The 21762-nt window shown below is 40.9% G+C and overlaps 1 protein-coding gene across 1 annotated transcript in view; it reads left to right on the top strand.

The window, feature by feature from the left end:
* Positions 1-21762, top strand: part of greb1l (GREB1 like retinoic acid receptor coactivator) — a 135827-nt gene that overhangs the window by 61303 nt on the left and 52762 nt on the right. The window contains exons 13-16 of the mRNA XM_060824035.1: positions 3487-3621; positions 9314-9511; positions 14494-14674; positions 17231-17420. Of these exons, the coding sequence (XP_060680018.1) occupies positions 3487-3621; positions 9314-9511; positions 14494-14674; positions 17231-17420 (704 nt within the window). The remainder of the gene's footprint in view (positions 1-3486; positions 3622-9313; positions 9512-14493; positions 14675-17230; positions 17421-21762) is intronic.

The following is a 21762-nucleotide window of genomic DNA, read 5'->3' on the forward strand; positions in this document are numbered from 1 at the left end:
CTGGCTTTAAAAAATTTAAAGCACGTAGCATACAAGATAACATATTTGCATAGATTAATTATTGCCTAACAGACAGAAAATGGAGTAGGAATAAATGGATCATTCTTACCTTTGCGAGTTGTGACTCATGGAGTACCACAAGGAACAGTACTTGAATGCCAGCTATTCACAACCCATATCATTGATTTGGATTTGAGGGACCAAATATAATATTTCCAAATTTGCAGATACTACAATGCCAAGTGGGGGCTTATGTTGTGAGGAAGATGTAAAGCAACTTCAGGAGGATTTGGACAGGCTTATTGAATGGGCAAGAACATGTCAGATGGAATATAATGCAGAAAAATATGAACTTAGAACATATTAACATAAAAAGTGCAGGTTAGGTGCATTGATGATAAATTGTCTGTACTTACTAGGGATGTGTGGGCTACGTGGATAAGCCATGGTAAATGAGGGGTTACGGGGATAGGGCAAAGGGACTAGGTCTGGGTGGGATGCTGTACCGAGGGTCAGTGCAGACTCAATGGGCTGAATGACCTCTTTGTGCACTGCAGGGATTCTTCTATTGTAAACCAGAGCAGGAACAGACAGTATAGGTAATAGTTATCAAACTTGGTAGAAGGAAGAAATGTACAGAGTACTTCTTTAAATGGTAAGAGCTTAGAAATTGTTGATGTACAAGGGAAGTTGGTCTTGTCGATAACTCACTGAATGCTAATGTGCAGGTGCAGCAAGCTATTAGCAAGGCTAATGGAATGGTAGCCTTTGTCACAAAAAGATTTGAGTACAGGAGTAGTGAAGTTTTGCTTCAATTGTATAAGAGCTTTGTTTGACTTCACCTAGAAAACTGTGTGTAGTTTTGATCTTTATCTCAGGAAAGATGTTACTGAAGTGGAAGGAAAGTTCACCAGACTTGTTCCCAGGCTGGTAGGACTGTCCTGTGAAGAAAGACAAGGTAAAAAGACTGGGCAAACTGAGCTTTTATTCTCTACAATTTTGAAGACCAAGAGATAATCTCATTGAAACTTCCAAAATATGTAAAGTGATAGACAAGTAAGATGTTTCTACTGCTTGGGGACTCTCGAACCAGGATACACAGTTAAAACTAAGGGGAGTACCATTTAGATCCACGATGACAAGAAATATTTTTGCTCAGAGGCTTGTCAATCTTTGGAATTTCTTACCACAGAGGGTCGTGGAAACTCAATCTTTGGGTATGTTAAAGGTAGAAATTTCAGGATTTCTGATGGCCAGTGTCATACAGGCTATGAGGATAAAGTAGATAAAAGACATTAAAATGCTTGATTGGCAATGATCATTTTAAATTCCAGGTTAGGCTTGATAGGCAGAGTGCCTACCTCTGCTCCTATGTTCCTTTTCAGGGAGAAAACTCCTAGAAGAGCAACAGTGCAGTTGAGCTAGCCTCTGAATAGTTAGGACAAGAACACAGAATTCCTACATAGTTCAATGCCAATAAGAGAGTTTAAGGAAATTATGTCTTAAAAAAGTAGTAAGCTTTGTTAGCAGTTTAACGGTATTATGAAAAATGTTATCTAAAGAAGCTAACATCAAATTTATAGAGTTTTTAAAGTCATAAAGATCTACAGCATGATAAACAGTCCATCCTGTTCACATCGGTTCAAAACGCTAACTGTTTTAATCCCATATTCCAGCATATTTAGTCTGACGTCTTGTATGCCTTGGTATCGCAAGTGCACATCTAAGTACTACTTAAATGTTATGACAATTTTTGCATCTGCTATCCTCACAAGATCCAGATTCCCACAATGCTTCTGGTGAAAAAGCATTTCTTCCCCTTACCTTAAATCTATGTCCCCAGGTCATCGATCCCTCCACTAAGACGAAATGTATCTTCCTGCCAGCCCTATCTATGCCCCTCATAATATTATTCATTTCAATCATATCCCCTCTCAATCTCCTCTCCTCTGAAGAAGGTTTGCTGTAAAGAAATCAAGAACAGACACGCATCTGAAGAAAGAACTTCGAAGTGGGTTCCCTTTCAACAAATATCTGTGAAGTCTTTCTTGTCTGTGAGCAACAGCTTGAGTTTGCCAGTACATAGGGAGCCTGAATGAAAACATTTGTATTGAAAGACCATACAGTTAGCACGCCAGGCAGCAGTTTTTACCAAGACAACAGGTGTTGAATTTAGCCAATAGTTTGAACTCGGCACTTAGATACCAAAAAAACCATTTAATTTAAATCTGATGGTTTTGACAACATAGAACCAATTCCATGTAAGAGATATTGTTATGTCATCATGGGTATAAAAGAAAGGAACAGTAGGACAGAGACCCCAGAGTGAACTGCCATCTGCCAGACCTAACATCTCTCAGTTCACGAGAGAGAGAATTGGCTCTCATAGTCATTTTTGTATTGAAGAATGCATCATCTAAATAATAACAATTCCAATGATGAAGAATTGGAGGAAACTTGTTCCTGACACAAGACTCAATGAAAGAAGGCACACAACATTCTGGAAGACACATAATCTGGCTGTAATTTCAAGAGACTAAATTTGTTTTTGTATAAGTGGGACTTTTATTTATTGGAACGGCATACCATTAGAATCTTGCTTTATTTGAAAATAGTTGGCAGTTAGAAGGGATTTATTCGGTATGCTAATAATTCAGTTGATTTGTTCACTGTTAGAGTTAGATAAATAAATTGTTACTTGTTGATTTTAAAATGAGTGTCAGGCATTTATTTTATTTAACCATTAGAAGTTGTTGAAGATTAGGTTGCACTATTTTTTTAACAGATTATAGGGCAATCTTTGGGTGTTTTGGCTTTAGTTCTGGGGTGGGGGATGAGGTATAACAGCAAACTACTGCATTTTAAAATTACAGTCTGTTCTGTTACAACTCAATTACTGTTCAGTCCTGCATGATAAAAAAATTGCATAGTAGCAGCACTGTTTAAACCAGTGGGACTGGAATTGTGTTATAGCCAATGCAGGTAAGGAAAGGTCACATTCTACAAATAATGGTCGTGTTATAATCAATTCATGTTGAAGAAATGTGCATTATAACAGAACTGACTGTATTGAAATGACTTGTGTACTGGAATTCAAAGTTAAATTTTACTACAATACCAAACTTGGATGTGTGGCAAAAAGTGAGGATGTCACCAATGGTCTGCCAACAGGACAAAGAGAGGCTATCAGAATAGGCAGATGGAATTTAATATAGAAAATTGTGGCTGAGGGTTTAAAGGGAGACGATATAGACAATGCCACAGTTATAAAGAGTGTTCTAAAGATCTGCTTTAGAAATTAGACAAATCAAGGAATCCTTTGGTATACATCTTGATTTGAAATGTTGATTAGGTTTTTACTATGTAACAGGTATACTTTGAAGCTTTCAATACATTTTTAGCTTTTCTCAATGGATTTTTAAAATATTATAAAACTGTTTTGTTTATGCTTATGCGTACTCAGAATCAATATTTTATCTTCCACAGGTGATAACTTAGACAAATTCCTAGATAAATTTCAGCAGAGTCGAAACAGTAATGTTGCTATTCCATTCAATGGAAATGTTTCTGACTACATTCCAGCAGATGAAGCTGCAGCAATGACAACAATGCAGTGTTTTGGTAAGACATCAAAATCTATGGTCTGTTAGCTCTCCGCTGCAGTAATCATTGCTAAATGTTTGACTGAAAGTTCTAAGTTGTGGCTTTAACACTTGTGCTTCTACTCTTATATTGGGGTATTTTTTTGTACAGTATTAATTAACCCTTTGAATTTATGCTTTTTGAGGGATCTGTATGACAAGTAGAAGAATCAGTTGGTGTAAACCACTGTCAAAGAGTATGCAGCTGTACTGAATCCCGGGAGGTATTGTGTAGGCTGCTTAGAAGTTGCCACCTTTAGCATACTGCACATGGGTAACTGTGTAAACAACTTTAAGGGTATTAAGTATTCAAATGAATAGGATACACCCAGGAAAGAAATTTAGAGAAGATGTTGGGTTAATTGAGTTCTATTAATCAATCTTTTGGTGTTCCAACTATAGATATGCTCAGAAAGCTAGTACACTTCAACTAAGACTGGATGGGGGATTTGAATCTGGATCAGTGGTGTTGGAAGAGCACAGCAGTTCAGGCAGCATCCAACGAGCAGCGAAATCGACGTTTCGGGCAAAAGTCCTTCATCAGGAATAAAGGCAGTGAGCTGGAAGCATGGAGAGATAAACTAGAGGAGGGTGTGGTGGGGATAGAGTAGCATAGAGTACAATGGGTGAGTGGGGGAGGAGATGAAGGTAATAGGTCAGGGAGGAGAGGGTGGAGTGGATAGGTGGAAAAGAAGATAGGCAGGTTGGACCAGTCCGGACAAGTCATGGTGGCAGTGCTGAGCTGGAAGTTTGAAACTAGGATGAGGTGGGGGAAGGGAAAATGAGGAAGCTGTTGAAGTCCACATTGATGCCCTGGGGTTGAAGTGTTCTGAGGCGGAAGATGAGGCATTCTTCCTCCAGGTGTCTGGTGGTGAGGGAGCGGCGGTGAAGGAGGCCCAGGACCTCCATGTCCTCGGCAGAGTGGGAGGGGGAGTTGAAATGTTGGGCCACGGGGCGGTGTGGTTGATTGGTGCGGGTATCTCAGAGATGTTCCCTAAAGCGCTCTGCTAGGAGGCGCCCAATCTCCCCAATGTAGAGGAGACCGCATCGGGAGCAACGGATACAATAAATGATATTAGTGGATGTGCAGATAAAACTTTGATGGATGTGGAAGGCTCCTTTAGGGCCTTGGATAGAGGTGAGGGAGGAGGTATGGGCACAGGTTTTACAGTTCCTGCAGTGGCAGGGGAAAGTGCCAGGATGGGGGGGGTGGGTCGTAGGGGGGTGTGGACCTGACCAGGTAGTCACGGAGGGAACGGTCTTTGTGGAAGGCGGAAAGGGGTGGGGAGGGAAATATATCCCTGGTGGTGGGGTCTTTTTGGAGATGGCGGAAATGTCGGCAGATGATTTGGTTTATGCAAAGGTTGGTAGAGTGGAAGGTGAGCACCAGGGGCGTTCTGTCCTTGTTACGGTTGGAGGGGTGCGGTCTGAGGGTGGAGGTGCGGGATGTGGATGAGATGCGTTGGAGGGCATCTTTAACCACGTGGGAAGGGAAATTGCGGTCTCTAAAGAAGGAGGCCATCTGGTGTGTTCTGTGGTGGAACTGGTCCTCCTGGGAGCAGATACGGCGGAGGCAGAGGAATTGGGAATACAGGTTGGCATTTTTTGCAAGAGATAGGATGGGAAGAGGTGTAATCCAGGTAGCTGTGGGAGTCAGTAGGTTTGTAAAAAATGTCAGTGTCAAGTCGGTCATCATTAATGGAGATGGAGAGGTCCAGGAAGGGGAGGGAGGTGTCAGAGATGGTCCAGGTAAATTTAAGGTCAAGGTGGAATGTGTTGGTGAAGTTGATGAATTGCTCAATCTCCTCGCGGGAGCACGAGGTGGCGCCAATGCAGTCATTAATATAGCGGAGGAAGAGGTGGGGAGTGGTGCCGGTGTAATTACGGAAGATCAACTGTTCTACCAACAAAGAGACAGGCATAGCTGGGGCCCATACGTGTGCCCATGGCTACCCCTTTGGTCTGGAGGAAGTGGGAGGATTCAAAGGAGAAATTGTTAAGGGTGAGGACCAATTCGGCCAATCGAATGAGAGTGTCGGTGGAAGGGTACTGTTGGGGACGTCTGGAGAGGTAAAAATGGAGGGCTTGGAGGCCCTGGTCATGGCGGATGGAGGTGTAGAGGGACTGGATATCCATGGTGAAGATGAGGCGTTGTGGGCCAGGGAAACGGAAGTCTTGGAGGAGGTGGAGGGCGTGGGTAGTGTCTCGAACGTATGTTGGGAGTTCCTGGACTAGGGGGGATAGGACAGTGTCGAGGTAGGTAGAGATGAGTTCAATGGGGCAGGAGCATGCTGAGACAATGGGTAGGCCAGGGTGGTCAGGCTTGTGGATCTTGGGAAGGAGGTAGAACCGGGCAGTGCGGGGTTCCCGGACTATGAGGTTGGAAGCTGTGGGTGGGAGATCTCCTGAAGTGATTCATCTATACCTACCTCGACACTGTCCTATTCCCCCCAGTCCAGGAACTCCCAACATATGTTTGAGACATCACCCACGTCCTCCACCTCCTCCAAGACTTCAGTTTCCCCGGCTCACAACGCCTCATCTTCACCATGGATATCCAATGGATATCTTCTTTTCCACCTATCCACTCCACCCTCTTCTCCCTGACCTATCACCTTCATCTCCTCCCCCACTCACCCATTGTATTCTATGCTACTCTCTCCCAACCCCGCCCTCCTCTAGCTTATCTCTCCATGCTTCCAGCTCACTGCCTTTATTCCTGATGAAGGGCTTTTGCCCAAAATGTCGATTTCGCTGCTCGTTGGATGCTGCCTGAACTGCTGTGCTCTTCCAGCACCACTGATCCAGAATCTGGTTTCCAGCATCTGCAGTCATTGTTTTTACCTGGGGGATTTGAATGTCTACCACTAAGAGTGGCTTAGCAAGAAGGTTGGTGATCACATTGGACAGGTCCTAAAGGACATAGCTGTAGACTAGGTCTGCGGCAGATGGTGAGATAACCAAGAAGAGGGAATAACATCCTTGAACTCATCCTTACCAATCTGCTGGTTGCAGAAGCGTCTGTCCAAGACCGTATTGCTTAGAGTGACCACTGCACAGTGCATATGGAGACAAAGTCCTGCCTTCATGTTGAGAATAACCTCTGTTGTGTTGTGTGGCACTATCATCATGCTAAATGGGACAGACTTTGAACAGAGCTAGCTATTCAAGGCTGGGCATCCATGAGACTCTGTGGGTCATCAACTGCAGCAGAATTGTATTCCAGCATTATCAGCAATGTCATGGCATGGCATATTCCCCACTCAATTCCATTGCCATCAATCCAGGGGATCAACCCTAATTTAATGGAGAGTGGAGGAGGGCATGCTAGGAGCATTACTAGGCATACCCAAAACTGAGATGTCCACCTGGTGAAGTTACCAAAAAGGGCTACTTGCATGCCAAACAGCATTAGCAGCAAGTGATAGACAAAGCTAAGTGATCCCACAACCAACAGATCAGATCTAAGATCTGTGGTCCTGCCGCACACAGGCATGAATGGTACTGGACAATTAAGTAACTCACTGGAGGAGGACACTCCACAAATATCCCCATCCTCAATGATGGAAGAGCCCAAGATATCAATGTAAAGGATAAAGCTATAGCATTTGCAGCAATCCTCAGCCAGAATGGGTAAGTGGATGATCTATCTCAGTCTCCTCCAGAGGTCCCCAGGATTACAGATACTAGATTAGATTAGATTCCCTACAGTGTGGAAGCAGGCCTTTTGGCCCAACCAGTCCACACTGACCCCCGAAGAGTAACCCACCCAGACACATTTCCCTCTGATTAATGCACCTCGCACAATGGGCAATTTAGCATGGCCACTTACCTGACCTGCACATCTTTGCACTGTGGGAGGAAACTGGAGCACCTGAGGAAATCCACACAGATACAGGGAGAATGTGCAAACTCCACACAGACAGTCGCCCAAGTTTGGAATCGAATTGAGGACCCTGGTGCTGTGAGGCAGCAGTGCTAACCACTGAGCCAACGTGCGCTAGTTCGATTTGTTTCATGTGATATCAAAAAATGGTCGGAGACCCTGGATCTGCAAAGGCTGAGGATCCTGACAACATTCCAGCAATTGTATTGAAGACATTTGCTCCATAACTTTCCATTCTCCCAGCCAAGCCCTTCTGGTATACTTACAACAGTGGCCCATGTGGAAAATTGCCCAAGCATACCCTGCGTACAAAAGGCAGAACAAATCTAAAGCAGCAAATTACTGCCTCAGCTGCTTCTTGATCGTCAGTAAAGGGATGGAAGGTGTCATCAACATTATCGTGCAGCACCTGCTCCGCAATAACCTGTTCACTGAAGCCTAGGTTGGGTTCCGCAGGACCACTCAGCTCCTGCCCTCTTTGCAGCCTTGGTTCAAACATGGATAAAAGAGCTCAATTCCAGAGGTGAGGTGAGAAGGTGATGTCAAGGCTGTGGTAGACCAAGTGAAGCGTCATGGAGCCCTGGCAAAACTGGAATCAATGGGCATCACAGGGCAAATTCTCTGTTGGTTAGAGTTATACTTAGCGCAAAGGAAGATTGTTGTTGTTGGAGGTCAGTCATCTCAGCCTCAGAACATCTCTGCAGGAATTCCTTAGGATAGTGTCTAAGCTTGTCACCACCTTTTCAAGGGCAGTTACGGATGGGTAATAAATATTGGCCAGCCAATGGATGCCCATGTCCCATGAATGAAAATAAATTATATTTCTGTTTTAATCTCACATCTGCACCCTATCTCCAACAATGCCAGCACCCCTCCCAAACCAACAGTTGTTTTCACTTTAATTAAATAAGAACCTGATGCTTAAGCCATTGACCAATATTTTTTAAAATTTGTAACCTAAATATGATGAAGTGACATTCAAGCTGGGATCTCAGTGAAAAGTAAAATAAATTAATATTGTTTCATTCATATTGCATGTAGCAATGCATCAAAATCCAGTTGTTTTTGTGAATAGATTGTTTAATCACACTTTCAACAGAAAGAAGGAAATTAGAAAGAACCCCATTTCCTCCTGCTTGTAGAGGTTCTACTGTTAATTCGACAGAGATCAAATAATTCAATTTTGGCCAGGAATTGCATGGTTGACAAGTCTTTTGGATGGACTTTCTATTTCTTGGGAAGCTGGATTTCTGCTCAACACACTGCTAGCTGACCTTTAGCTTCGAGTGTAGTAGAATGCGCAGTCATCCTTTACCTCTCAGCAAAGTCCACCCCACGGAAACTAGAAAAAAGCTTACAGTACAGTCTGTAAAAATAGTATGGATGTTAAGATTAAAAATTCCTACACAGACTTAACATAAATGAAGAGAAATTTGTAATTGCAAGAGCAAAAAGAACTTATGAAACATGACATCCAGGGAAGAAAGTGTCAGCATTTAGGACATTTGATCGAAGATGAAATGTTACTTTGTTCTCTTCTGGAAGGCAAAGTGGAAAAGAATAAGACGGGTCGACCAAGGCATAATTGGACGACGGATGCCCAAGTGCTTAGATATGAGCCAAAGTGGATGTGTGAAGATGGTGCAAGTTAGACAGATGTGATGTACCATGATAGCAGGTCTGACTAGAAGCAGCAGTGGCAGGAAACATGAGAATGATCAGTTCAATAATGTAACTGCAAATCATTGGTGGAACTAATGGGATATGCTTTCTTTATCTTCTATAGATTCACCTACTGAAGTGTTTCAGATTCATCCTTCTCAGCTCAGTATTGCCCGAAAGTTGTTATCTCAGGTTTGTGCAATAGCAGACTCTGGAATGCAGAATCTAGATTTGGGGCGCTTTGGGAAGGTTGACTTCATTATTTTACTGCCATCATCAGAGATTCTTTTCCAACAGACTTTGCAACGTATTCGACATTCAGGTAGGCTGTTATGATCAATGTTACTTTGTTTTTGAAATGCATTACAGAATGTCTATGACTATATAATTTCTTTTAAAAATAGGCTTTACTTACCTATTTACTATTAGTTATAAATTAGAATTTCTATTGAAGTTTTCTGATGGTTTATAGATAAGGAACTGACTTGTACAACTTTACTCACGTTGGGCATTTGAAGAAACTAGCAATGCACCTAACCTCCATCAGAAAGCCGATGTGATTCTTAAATAGAAAACACTCCATTATTAGAGTCATAGAGATGGACCCTTCGGTCCAACTCATCTGTGCCGACCAGATACCTAAATTTATCTACTCCCATTTGCCAGCACTTGGCCCATATCCACCTAAACCCTTCCTATTCATATACCCATCCAGATGCCTTTTAAATGTTGTAACTTTACCAGTCTCTACCACTGCCTCTGGCAGCTTATTCCATATACGCACCACTATTTGCATGAAAAAGTTGCCCTTTGAGTCTCTTTTAAATCTTTCTCCTCTCAACCTAAACCTATGACAGCATAGATCTGGACTTCCCCAGACCAGACCATTTGTATTTACCCTATCCATGCCCCTCATGATTTTACAAACCTTTATAAGGTCACCCCTCAGTCTCCGATGCTGGAGGGAAAAAAGTCCCAGACTATTCAGCTTCTCCCTATAGCTCAAACCCTCCAACCCTGGCAACATCCTCATAAAACCTTTTTGAACCCCTTTCATGTTTCACAAAGTCCTTCCTATGGGAGGGAGACCAGAATTGCACACAATATTCTAAAAGTGGCCTAACCAATATCCTGTACTTCTGCAACATGACCGCCCAACTCCTATACTCAGTGGTCTGACGAAAAAAGGAAAGCATACCGAACACCTTCTTCACGATCCTATCTACCTGCAACTCTACTTTCAAGGAGCTATGAACCTGCTCTCCAAGGTCTCTTCGTTTAGCAACACTCACCAGGACCTTAAAGTGTATAAGTTCTACTAAGATTTGCTTTCCTGAATTGCAGCACCTTGCATTTATCTAAATTAAACTCCATCTGCCACTCCTCAGCCCCTTGGTCCATCGGACCAAGATGCCATTGTAATCTGGGGTAACCTTCGCTGTCCACTGCACCTTCAATTTTGATGTCATCTACAAACTGACTAACTATATTTCCTATGTTCACATCCAAATCATTTATATAAATGACGAAAAGTAGTGGACCCAACACCGATCCTTACGTCACAGGACTCCAGTGTGATTTTTTAAAAATTCCGTAGAAGCGCATGAACCCTTACAAAAAGGCTTAATTTACTCCTTAATTCTCTAATCGCTTTTAAAAACAATCATTTGATTTTTATTTGTTGTACTTCAGATTGTAAAGTGAGGCAGAGTTGCTAATTAAACTATGAATTAGCAGATAGTCCATTATGATAATGAAAGGATGTAAAATCATTCATACATTACTAATCCAATAATGGTAATCTTCACTGTTGCATTAGCAGACAGTGAAATAGCAAGTAATATTTTGATGAATGTCCAGATGGCCATTCTGCACCACCCCCCCACTTCCCCATATTTAAAGGGCAGGGGTTTTGACAGCTGACAGTCATTTTTGATAGTTATCTTATGACACTCACTGGTTTCTTTCAACAGTTCCTTTTGATGCTTTTAACATTTGCTTTTGACAGTTTGATAGTTTCTTTTGACAGCTGTGTTAACAGTTTTAATGTGCTTACAGTTAATGAATTCATATGCTTTTTGCTCAATTTCATATCTACTTTTAACAATTCTGAAAAGCATCTTGCCTGTCTCAATGGTGTTTCAAGACCATATCTAAAGCAGTATCTTACCTCTTCAAAAGAGCACCTACCCTACCTCTCTGAAGGACTCCACAAACCAGGAGCAGGGATATGTTATTCATCCCCTCAATGTTGATTCCTATTCAATGAGTTCATGAGACCCAGGCTGCAGTCCTTTATCAGGCGAGCTCCTCATAGCCTTCCAGTGCACTTCCACTCACATAAGGACAAGCAAAAAGCTTCCAGATCGCTAGGAAAAGATCGCTGTACAAGGGGTCAAAAATCGTGTTTTTCCAGGATTTTTCAGCAGCTGTAATCCGAAAGAGGAAGTCCTTCAATGAAGTTAAAAAGGGGCTGAGGAACCTGGGCATCCAGTAATCCATGAGATACCCTGCAGTACTTCGTTTCAGCCATGAGGACTCAGTTTATACATTTGACTCGGCGGAAAAGGCTAAAAACTTTGTGGACACTTTAAAATAGATGGATTGGCCTGAAGAATATGGTTAATGTTTGTTCTCTTTTCTATTTTTATCCATGCTTTCCCTTCCTTTTTTTAAATTCCTTTCTTTCTCCCTAATAATTTCCTTTTTGGAAAGGGGGGGAAAGACTTTGAAATAAGTTGTTCCTTTTTTTAATAACTGAATTTTCCCATGATAAATTTTGTGGATGTTCTTTGTTGTCTCCCTCTCTCCCTTTTTTTTTGTTTGTTCTGCTTCTCGTTTAGTCACAAGTAGGGGTGTCATGAAGCCAGGGATGGGTGGAGTGCTCATCCTGACTTTGTCTTTTGATTTTAGGATCATCTCCTTGTTTTTTTTCTGGCTTAAGGCTGGGGCACAGTCCAGGCTTGAAGGAGCTGTGAAGGAGGGGATGGGTAGGGTGAACGCCCTATGGGCAGGGGCAAGAGTCTTCCATTCAAGGTTCTATAGTTGTTTTTCTTTGTAGTTTTTTGGCAGTAATAATTGTTTATAGTTATGATAGAGTAGTTTTTGTATATATAGTTTTTCGATTCTATGAGTCTTTATTTACTTATGCTCGGCGCTTTGTAAGCAGGGTTCTCCCTCCGAGGGTTTCAAGGGTGTCTGAAAGAGGATATGGCTAAGTGTCTTATTAAATGGTGCACCTGGAACATTAAGGGACATTCGCCTATTAAAAGGAGAAAAATGCTTTCTAGCCTTAAGAGGGAAAGGGTTGATATCACTTTGTTGCAGGAAACTCATCTTGATGATGGGGAACACCTGAAATTACAACAGGGGGGTTTTGACCGGATATTCTTTTCATTCTTTACTACTAAAAGTAGGGGAATGGCGATACTTATCCAGAAAAATCTTCCATTCACATTATTAGAGCAGGTGAAAGATGAGCAGAGACGGTTTGTGATACTTAAAGCCCTGATACATGGGGAGAAAAATGGCATTTTAAACATCTACTGTCCTCTGGCACATCCCCTCAAATTTTTGATTAGTGCTTTCTGTAAGTTGAATCGTTTTGGAATGGGGGAGTTTTAATTGTCTTTTGGATCTCACAATGGACAGGATGCCTTGTAGGCCCTCAACTATTTCTTCGCAGGCCAAGCGGGTGATTGACTTATGCGAGGAATTGGGGCTGGTGGATATTTGGAGATGTCTTCACCCTACCGGCAGGGACTTCACCTTTTTTTTTCAAACCCATATAAATGTCACACGAGGATTGATCTCTTTCTGGCTCCCTCGGCCCTTCTGGATTCAATTATGGGTTGCAAAATTGGGAATAGAGCTATCTCTGATCATGCGGCAGTATTTTTGGAGGTTAAGGCCAAGAGTGAAGGGCTAGGTTTGCAGCACTGGCGTTTGGACCCCTTTCTCCTTACGGATTCCAAATTTGTGGAATACCTTTTGAAGGAGTTTCAGGAATTCTTGACTATCAACTCAGGCACGGCTAGTAGTCCATCCATGCTATGGGAGACTGCTAAGGCCTTTGCTAGGGGATTAGCTATTTCCTATCCAGCTAGCTGGAAACGACAGAAAGAGGAACAGCAATGTCGACTTGAGACGCAGTTGAAGGCCGTGGAGGCAGCTCATTTTGCATGGCCTTCGGTGACTAAGCTACAGCAGATCACAGTCCTTCAGGCTGCCTTGAATTCAATACTGACACAAAACGCAAAGAAAGAACTTGCTTTTGCTAGGCAGAGGCTGTTCGAATATGGGAATAGGTCAGGTATTTAGTATACCTGACTAGGAAAAAACGTGCTCCCCAATCCATTACTGCAATCAGAAACAGCACCTGGGTCCTTACGTACGATACTAAGAAGATTAATGAGGCCTTTTGGAGCTTTTACTCTGAATTGTGTCGGTCTGAAGGTTTCGAAGACAGGAGTGCTAAAATGGACACCTTTTTTAAGAACCTGGACCTCCCAGGGGTAACCTTGGAGCAGGCCTCTCTCCTTAATGCCCCCTTGACAGTTCAGGAAATAAAGGAGGCAGCTAGGCAACTTCAGAGTGGGAAAGCGCCTGGCCGTGATGGTCTTCCGGGTGAGTTTTATAAGGAGTTTATAGAGATTCTGTCAGGGCTGATGTTGGAGATGTACAATCACTCCTATACGCATGAACGCCTACCACTATCTTTGAGAGAAGCTAATATTTCCTTAATTTTTAAGAAGGGGAAGGTTCCTGAGGATTGTGCCTCATACAGGCCCATCTCTCTATTACACTCAAGACTTCATCAATGGATCCTTCTTTCAATGCTCCTGTGAAGGAGCTGCAAAGATGTCAAAGTAACAGTCATGGCTGTTATCAGACTTCTGTAAGGACACCCTCTCCATTTCAAATATTCATAACAGCAGTGGGATTTCTTTATCTTTGAAATCTCGATCATCTACAAATGCCTCCATTTTGAACTGCCGTCACATTCATGCTCCTGCCTATTCTGGAGAATTGCAAGCAATCAGTTGAGTCTCTCATTCCACTTCCATCCATCATCCTTAAATGGATGGTGAACCTAGAGGCAGCATCTCAGTTAGCTACCTTCCATAAGATCACAGACTGCAGAAGTGATCAATTTCTGGATATGGACAGCTTCCCTTTGCATTTATATTCTGCAATAGAAAGAGTCACCCCAATAAATTTAGTTTTGATACCTAACAAATACAGATTCAGTGAAAAGTCCATATTTATCATTTAATACATAATATGTCTTTTATTTTTACACAGGAGTACTTGTGGACTTAGGTCTAGAGGAGGACACTGTAGCCTATCAAAGGGCTGAGAAATATATTATCCGATTAGACCATGACATTCAGAATAAGTTTGAAGCTTTCATGAAAAAGGTCAAGCAGAATCCATACACACTCTTTGTTCTTATTCATGACAACTCTCATATTGATTTCACTAGGTAAGTTTACTGCAATTTTATTTTCATTTCTCTTTCTTCACAGTTCTCAGAATGTTGCAGGTCAATTAGGTATTTTTATAGTGTCCATTAATCACACCCTGAGGCTAATGCTTGGCTGTGATGAAGTTTAAAGCCTGCTGTTTGATTTTGCATATTATCATTTCTCAGCTGACCTTTTCCATGATGATGTGCTCTTCCACCATCCCAGGCTAACAACCAGAGTTCGATAAATGAGCATCTTGATGAAGCATGTTAGTGAACAGTTTGAACCTTGTTCTCTTAGAATCAAAGCATAGAATTTCTACAGTGTGGAAGCAGGCCAATCGGCCCACCGGGTCCACACCATCCCTCCGAAGAACATGCCACCCAGACCCACCTCCCTACTCTATTCCTGTAACACTGAATTTTCCATGGCTAATCCACCGAAACTACACACCTGTGGACATTATGGTCAGTTTAGCATCTAGCACTGATGCAGACACAGGGAGTATGTGCAAACTTTACATAGACAGTCACCCGAGAGTGGCCTTTTGATCTGTTAAATCACATATTGTTTGTCCTGTTTTTAACAATTTCTTCGCTCGGGTGACTATGTGAATCTCTACCATACCTGCTATCAATTAGAATTTCTCCACGTGAGAAATGGGAAATAACTGTAAATTTCCAGAAAATTTTGTTAAGTACCTACTAAATGATATTTCTGATAAAGTTGTTAAATATTAATGCTCTTTAAATTGGTTGTAAAAGTTAAAACTCTTCTATAACTGTCTTCTTTTGCCTAATATATGCATGTCACTTGATGGTGCACATTGTAAGATGTATATTATTTTTCCACTGGTAAAATATCATATCTAATGTTTTGAATTTTTGAAAATCTTTTCATATTATATAGAGACATTAGTGACAAAATATTCAATTTAAGACTTTATGCTTGGTTATCTGCTTTACGACCATGTAATGCATTTCCATCAAATGAGTAAAGCATTTCGATCTTTTTCAAAAGTTTATAGAATGTTATGGCTACACCTAAAAGACTTGGCCAAATATTAACAAGGGCAGGTTATGCAGGCAGAGCTGTGAAGCCTTGGACATGAACCAATCAAGTTTTTGTGGGTTTCCTTCCTGACTGGTTCCCTACCGAGAAGATTGTCAGCCTTAGCTTTGGGTTGGATAGAGAGGACTCGAGAGTAAGTCGTAGGAACACGTGGGATCAATTGAACCAAGAATACAGTGGGCGGGAATCTGATTGTAGACCCTGAATAGAATTCAATTCCTTGATCAGAGTTTTTATGAGAGTGCGAGAGTTTTGGGGGTGCTAGGTGTGGGGAAAGCATTCCACCTCTTGATCCACAAGCAGTGCTGCAAAGGTGCTTACCTTCTGCCCAGAGCTTTCCTTCCCTTCTTCAGCTGCCAAGTTTCTAAAGGCCTTAGAAAGCTACAAGTTTAACCTGTGAAATAACCAGAAGCCTGTAGCCTCTTCAATGTCTTGAGGTTGCAAGCCTGCCCCTCGGTTGGCTGGCCATTTTTGTTCTGTGTCCATTAAGTCCAACAACAGGCTGAAGGAGGAGCATTTGTATCGGATTTAAGATTTTAGAACAAAAGCATAAGCCACTACATTTTTGGTGTTAACTTGAATCCTTAATATTTGACTGTGAAAGACTTGCTGGCTTTTCATTTAACATTGACAGCACAATTTTTTTTTTGTTTACGTTGTGTAGGTCAGTCTGTAGCAGAGTTACAGGTCCATCAGGGTGTGAGAGGGTCATGTGTACAAACAAACTCTAGGTTCCACGTTGATTTTTACTATTAATAGTGGTCAGATAATAGTTCGATATTTTCTCATCAACCTGTTCAGGAATATTACATACTTCTGGAGCAGGTGTGACTTGAACCCAGGTGACCTGGCTCAGGGTAGGAACACTATCACTGCACACCAAGGGCCTCCCAGATCATAGTTCATCAACTTTAACAAATAACTATCAAATTATTTTAAATGAAACACTGTTGGTAGAAGATGTGGCCAATGCAGGTCTCTCCTCTCTGTTGTTAGCATTTTACCCAGTGGACTGAGGGTCCACTTCTCATCTAGAAGTGACCCTACTACAGTCATCCTGCCCTCATGAGTGCCCCAACCTCAACTGGTGTCTACCTGACTATACAGGCAACTTTCTTGCATGGTATCCTGCCTGGTTGCCAGTCCCAGTAAAAGCCACACTCCTACAAGTCTTTATACAAGGAATCTGCTAATTATGTTTCAAACTTTCAACAAAGTCATTGTAACATCTTTGGAAAATGGTCTACATTTATCCCTTAACCAGTTAAGATAGATTATTTGGCCATTTATTTAATTGCTAGTTGTGAGATCTTGCTGAATTTAATTGGCTGTCATGTTTGTCTACAATAAAACACTTCAGAAGTATTCCATTGGTTATGAAACACTTTTGGATGTCCTGCAGTTGTGAAATATGCTATATAAATGCAATTATTTTCTTCTTCCTGTACAACCATAAGTGAAATCCTTTCATGCAGTTTCATTTGAATCTTGTGTTCCTTTAGTTTTTCAGGTTCTGCAACACATGGGGAATCCAGCCAGGTTCTGTCGGATAAGTTTATTAACTCACATGAGGCACTTGAGGCCTGCAATTTACTTATATTGCAGGTCAGCTCCTTTCCCTTCACTTTACAGACACAACAATCCCGTGTCAGCTTTCAAAATGAAGTGCACTGGATACTGCCCAGCAGTCCTGTAAGTTCACATTAAGTAATTCTTTATTTTTTGTTGATAAAGATATGCATTTGCCATTTGTAAGGAAGTGAAAGTTTGTTGTATAAACATGCTTGGGCTATCCTAATTTGGAGGTCATAACATTGAGGAAATGCTCAGAGTGAAATCAACTATCAGCATGGGGGATTTGGATTCCCAATCCATGTAAAGATATTGGATGGTGTTAACTTTAAAGAGTGATATACATCGAAGAAAGTCTCACTTTTGAACTACAAAGAGTGTTTTTCACTGCTAACAAATGACAATCAATAGTATCATTTTACCAAAGTAAGCCATTTTCATATGAAATTCTCCAATTTCTGACCCAGTCTCTAGCTGTATATTTGGAGATAGTTTATAATAAAACTTAGTTTATAATAAAACTTAGAATATGGGCATAAAACAGCCATTTGTGCCATTTCTTCTGAGGTTACAACGAAAATTCAGGAGAACTGCGTCAGAAATTTTGTGCCTTTATATCAACTTAATAATCTTTAAATAATCTATGCCAAAATCATGCAGAACATTACTTAATAATAGATTTATCATATAGATTCATATATATATATATATATATATATATGAATTTTACCATTATTGTTGGCTTCAACAGAGGAAAATGGTAAAGAATCCATTCTCAGTCTATGAATGGAGGTTTTGTGGTGCAGTATGTAATGTCTGAGCCAGAAGTTCTAGGTTTTAGGCTGTGCCACAACTTGGAGACCAAGAAAAGTATAGTTGTAATGCAGCTAAATATAATGAGTCCCAACCATTCCAACATCATTCTAACAGAAGCTGATAAAAGAAGAAATTTCTGGTCAACCATATACTGAAAAGAATGTTGTAGTCTCTACAGTCATTATGTACAGTTCCAGACCACAGAATGCATGCAAAACTATGTATGCCACAACACAACAACTCAGAATTACTGCATAAGTACTAACTCATATAAGCAGATATCTTTGATACTAGAGTTGCAGCGGTGTGTTTGAAGTAGGTTATTTGACAATTTAATCTAATTAACTTATTTTGTTTCTGTGGGATAAAAATGTTAACATTCGTCATCTGTCAAGGACAATTTTCCTGAAATTTATTGTAGCTTCAACTGGTTTGGATAATTAACGTCAGTAATGCAAACTGTTACATGGTGCGGCAACAAACAATTATAACAAAGCTAAATGTTTAGAGAATTTGGTCATAGTTGCTGTATGTATGGAAAAATATTTGCAAATAGTTATCAAAGTGATATGCTACTGACTACCTTTCGTCTAGCAAGTGATAGAAAACTGGTACTTTGTTAATTAGTTATTTGATCACGTTAATATTATACAAAGTATATGATTCCAATCCTTGATATATTTTCAAGAGATTTTCATGGATAAAAATATGTGAAGTATTATTTCCAGTAATGCATATATTAATTTTGGCTTCTTAGAAAAGCTGTAGTACAATTTTCTTGGCTTCTATTATAACCAGAGAAGCCTGGCATAAACATTGGTAAACATTAAAGCTACTTTGCTCATGATCCTGTGCAAATCAAACCTTCAACAGTACTTCTCAATACATGAAGGAATTCCTTTAATATCTGAATTCTTGAGCCAAACATGATCTCTTACTATTTCTTTATAATGAGAAGGCAAAACTTGGCGTAACACTGTGTTTTCATCGCTTGGTGAAATCTTTAGGTACCCAAATATGTCATGCAGAGAAAAATGCATGGTCATCTGAAAGAATGACCTAACATTCCTAAAAAATGACATTAAGGGTCACAACCTAAAAAGTTAATTTATTATTATTCTTTCCGCTCGTCATGAACCTGCTAACCACCTGTCATATTTTCAATTTTTATCAGATTTTTTTTACAGCTTGCACTAAGAGGCTGTCTTAGTGAGATAATGAACATATTCTCTGCATTTAGAGATTGGGCTCTTAAATTGAATTGAGGATTATTATAATGGATTCTCCCTCTTTAGAACATAGAACAATACAGCGCAGAACAGGCCTTTCGGCCCTCAATGTTGCGCCGACATTTGAACTATTCTCAGCTCGTCCCCCTACACTATCCCAAAATCATCCATGTGCTTATCTAAGGATTGTTTAAACCTCCCTAATGTGGCTGAGTTGACGACATTAGCAGGTAGTGCATTCCATGCCCTTACCACTCTCTGCGTAAAGAACCTGCCTCTGATATCTGTCTTAAATCTATCACCCCTCAATTTGTAGTTATGCCCCTTCGTACACACTGACGTAATCATCCAAGGAAAAAGACTTTCACTGTCTACCCTATCTAATCCTCTGATCATCTTGTATGTCTCTATCAAACCCCTCTTAGCCTTCTTCTTGCCAATGAGAACAGGTTCAAGTCTCTCAGCCTTTCCCATAAGACCTTCCCTCCAGACCAGGCAACATCTTGGTAAATCTCCTCTGCACCTTTTCCAATACTTCCACATCCTTCCCGAAATATGGGGACCAGAACTGTACACAATATTCCAAGTGTGGCCGCACCAGCTTTTTGTATAGTTGCAGCATGATATTGCAGCTCTGGAACTCAGTCCCTCTATGAATGAAACCTAACACACCGTATACCTTCTTAACAGCACTATCCACCTGAGTGGCAACTTTTAGGGATCTGTGCACATGAACTTCAAGATCCCTCTGCACATCCACGCTACCAAGAATAACTTGATGGATGAGTACTCAGCAAGGGAAATTCAAAACAGTTTATAGTCTATATTGATCATGTCTCATGTCTGACATCAGACCAAATCTTGATTTGTACAAACAATTGCAAATTTTGCATATGAAGTCAGTTTTGGAAGGATGGATGGAGTCAGTGGATTTGCGCTGTGTTTGTTTGGGGTAGCACGGTGCCTCAGTGGTTAACACTGCTGCCTCACAGCACCAGGGTCACAGGTTCCATTCCAGCTTGGGTGACTGTCTGTGTGGAGTTTGCACATTCTCCCCGTGTCTGCATGGGTTTCCTCCAAGTGCTCTGGTTTCCTCCCACAGTCCAAAGATGTGCATGCTAAATTGCCCATAGTGTTAGGTGCATTAGTCAGAGGGAAATGGGTCTGGGTGGGTTACTCATCAGAGGGTCGGTGTGGACTGGTTGGGCCGAATGTCCTGTTTCCACACTGTAAGGGATCTAAACAACATTTGATTCTTTTTCCTTCCTTTATCATAATGAAACATTCTAAGGCATTCTACAGGCATATCTTAAGACAATGAGATATTAGGTCAAATAAAAACCAAAACAACTGTGGATGCTATAAATCAGAAACAAAATCAGGAAGTGCTAGAAAAGTTCAGGAGGTCTGGCAGCATCTGTAGAGAAAAATCAAATGTTTCGGGTGGAGTGACACAGAGGTCTTTGTTTTTGTTTCTGATTTAGAGATATTAAGTCATATAACTAAAGGATTGGTCAATGAGGTAAATTTTAAGGAGTATCCTAAAAGAAGAAAGTGAGATTAAAAAGGCAGAGAGGTATAGGGAGCAGATTCCAGAGATTGGGTGCTAAGTAACTAAAGAAATATTCGCCAATGGTGTACTAATTATAATTACTTTTGAAGTTTGTTGGTGCTGTTACAGAGTCAAGCATAAACTCAGGTTGAGATATGCTGCCTCGTGTACCCATTTTTCATCAAGTATCTTAGATAGCGAATGCTACAAGCTATTTGACTACAGAGGACAGTATGGTTCATCCTAATTTTGATTCTTGAACCATCTAGGTACACTTAATGACAGCATGGGTCACTGGATAATGACCAGGGATTGAATTGGGGTCAAATTTTAACCTTCACTAGAGGCTGTGAGTTGAACCCTGGTACCTTTGTTGTTTGATCAATACCAATAGACTGAAAGAATTTTTTGAGATATTCACCTCCATCATTGCTTTAAAATTCAAAAAGCATAACATATGCGGTTACTGAACAGTTTTACACTTGTATATAAGTGAGCATTTGTAGATTAAGGTGTTTCAATTTATGCATTTTTTTAAAAAGTGCTTCAGTTTTGAACTAGGTAAAAAGTGACTAGATGGTCACACTATTTATAACATCAAAAACTTGGCAGATGGAATAAAATATGGGGAAAATATGTTCTTTAGCAGGAAGAAGAGCTGAATATCATTTAATTGGTGAAAGACTGCGGAAAGCGGTAACTCAGAGATTTGGGGAGTCAGAGTGCATGAACCAGAAAAGGCTAGCATCCAGGTTTATTGGATAATAGGGGAGACAAATGGAACATTGGCCTTTAACTTAGCGGGAATTGAATAAAACAATGAAACGGTGGTGGTGGTGGGGTGGGGAGGCTCCTGCTAAAATTA

Source organism: Hemiscyllium ocellatum, chromosome 4, assembly GCF_020745735.1.
Source record: "Hemiscyllium ocellatum isolate sHemOce1 chromosome 4, sHemOce1.pat.X.cur, whole genome shotgun sequence".
In the NCBI taxonomy this organism is placed as follows: Eukaryota; Metazoa; Chordata; class Chondrichthyes; order Orectolobiformes; family Hemiscylliidae; genus Hemiscyllium; species Hemiscyllium ocellatum.